The following is a 2,398-nucleotide window of genomic DNA, read 5'->3' on the forward strand; positions in this document are numbered from 1 at the left end:
TAATATAACATAATCGCAATAAAATAGGAATAAAATCAGTGATAAAATTAGTGCTTGATTAAATATAAATTAATTGATTTGATTACGTTGCTATTTATGAATCGCTATATAATCCAACATATCACCAAAAAAAATATGTTTTGTATATATCCCCATAAAATCGTCTTAATCCCATTTTCCACCATTAATGGAGCATTTTGAACCTTTACATCCTTACAAAAAACTTAATAGTATTTTGCACCTTCAAAACACGATAAATCATTTATAAGTCACTATGAATGGAATATTTAACATTTGACATCCTAAAAAAGTAGCACTAAAATTATTAAATTATCTTCAATAGCTTTAAAAATTCATTCATGATGCATTTCGAGGGTGAAAATACTACTAATTATTTTCGAGGGTGCAAAGTGTATAAATACTATATTTACAAGGTTCAAAGTGGGATTAAGACAAAGTCTTGGTCAACCCTAACCAAATTCATAAAAAACTCAAGATCATGCATCTTCCCACATTTCGAGACCAAATCCAATTTCACACCTATTTTTTAATCCAAATAAATAACCATTTGCATGCCCACATTTAATTAATCTAGTACATTGTCAACTCTTCACAAATCTTGAAAACAAAAAAGAAAAAAAAATCATTCAAAACCAGAGCAGAAGAAGCGTTCATCAAATATGGCTTCCGTTGACCAAGAAACCAGAAAGTCAACGAACCCGGCACTTGAACCGGATCTTGATGCTCCGGTGGATCCGAATCTGGAGCTGGCCCAGTTTGCAGCGGGTTGCTTTTGGGGGGTGGAGTTGACTTTTCAGAGATTGGAGGGTGTGGTGAAGACTGAAGTGGGCTACTCACAGGGCAATATCCATGACCCGAATTACGAATTGGTATGCACCGGATCCACTAACCATGCTGAAGTGATCCGGATCCATTTCGACCCGATTGTTTGCCCGTATACAACTTTGCTTGATGTCTTCTGGGGAAAACATGATCCCACTACCCTCAATCGCCAGGTATATATCCGAGGTTTAATTTTTTTTTTAAATTTTATTTATAAATAAAAAATAGGTAAGGGCAAATTGCACATCACCCCCTGTAAATTTCTATTTTTTTGTACTTTACACTCTCAAATTTTTTAAAAGTGAATGTTCCCCTTCAAAATGTTATTCTTGCTGCATATTACCTGACAACAAAATTCTGATAGATTATTCATTGGAAATTGGAATTGAGTATTTTTGTTGCACGTTGCCCCTTAAAAATGTTATTTTTTTGCACATCGCTCCTTAAAAACATTACTATTTTACACGTTGCTCCTCGTAAATGTTATTCTTGTTGCACGCTACCCTCCAAAAATTAACTTATGGGACAAAGTGCAATCAAAATAATATTTTGCAAGGGAGTATCTTTTTTTGAATTTTTAGGGGGGAAAGTGCAACATGGAAAATTTATAGGGGGTTAATTGCATTTTATTCTTTAGGTAATGTGGATTTACAATTTCGTTTTTTTTAATGTTGGTTAAATTGTTAAACTATTCCACTAAAAAAAAATCAATAATGTTATTCAGAAAACCATTTATTGTATTTGAATTAGACAATTCGAATTCAAAAAATAATTCGACTTCAAAAAATAATGTTATTAGTACCCTTTTGTTAAATTGTGACAGGGAAACGATGTAGGGACACAATATAGGTCCGGAATATACTATTACAACGAGACACAAGCTAAACTAGCTCGAGAATCGTTGGAAGCAAAGCATAAAGAAATCAATAATAATAATAAAATTGTGACAGAAATTCTTCGAGCAAAGACATTTTATAGAGCAGAAGAGTACCACCAGCAGTATTTGGAGAAGGGTGGAGGAAACGGTTCGAAGCAGTCGGCTTCTAAGGGCTGCAACGACCCAATCCGATGCTACGGTTAATTTGGTAGCTAAAAAATGTTTTAATTGGTTTAATTTCAATAACGAATGTATTATTGCTATGAATGTTTTAATAATTTTGGATTATGTTGATTTAGTATCCAAACATTATAAGTTTGTCATTGCTATTGTGAGAGAGAAATATTATTTTGTTTCGTTAATATTTTTGTAATTTACTTATTTGTCATATGGAAATAAATGTATTTGATTACTCTTATTTCTTTTATCTATCTGTCTCCGAGCTTTACTATTTATTTTATTTTATGAATAAATAAATCAATTACTTTTTTAATAAAAAAAAATTATTTTAATTCTTAAATGGCTGAATCATTTTATTTTTGATAGGATAGTCGAATTATTTCCGCCGATTCCAATCCAATTATTTTTCTATTTTGGAACATTATTTTTCATTCCAAATTCTGAATATCAGATTCAATTTTTTTTGGATCAGAATTGAAATATATATAACATTCCGAT

General features: G+C 31.4%; 1 protein-coding gene across 1 annotated transcript; it reads left to right on the forward strand.

Annotated features, from left to right (window-relative positions):
- Positions 1-511: 511 nt before the first annotated feature.
- On the forward strand, positions 512-2,147 carry LOC105974960 (peptide methionine sulfoxide reductase). Its single transcript, XM_013000122.2, has 2 exons — positions 512-1,016; positions 1,667-2,147. The coding sequence occupies exons 1-2, from the start codon at positions 681-683 to the stop codon at positions 1,922-1,924; spliced, it is 594 nt and encodes a 197-aa protein (XP_012855576.2). The 5' UTR covers positions 512-680; the 3' UTR covers positions 1,925-2,147.
- The last annotated feature ends 251 nt before the right edge of the window (positions 2,148-2,398 follow it).

This window comes from Erythranthe guttata, chromosome 9, assembly GCF_056151865.1.
Source record: "Erythranthe guttata isolate IM_541 chromosome 9, IM_541, whole genome shotgun sequence".
Lineage (NCBI taxonomy): Eukaryota > Viridiplantae > Streptophyta > Magnoliopsida > Lamiales > Phrymaceae > Erythranthe > Erythranthe guttata.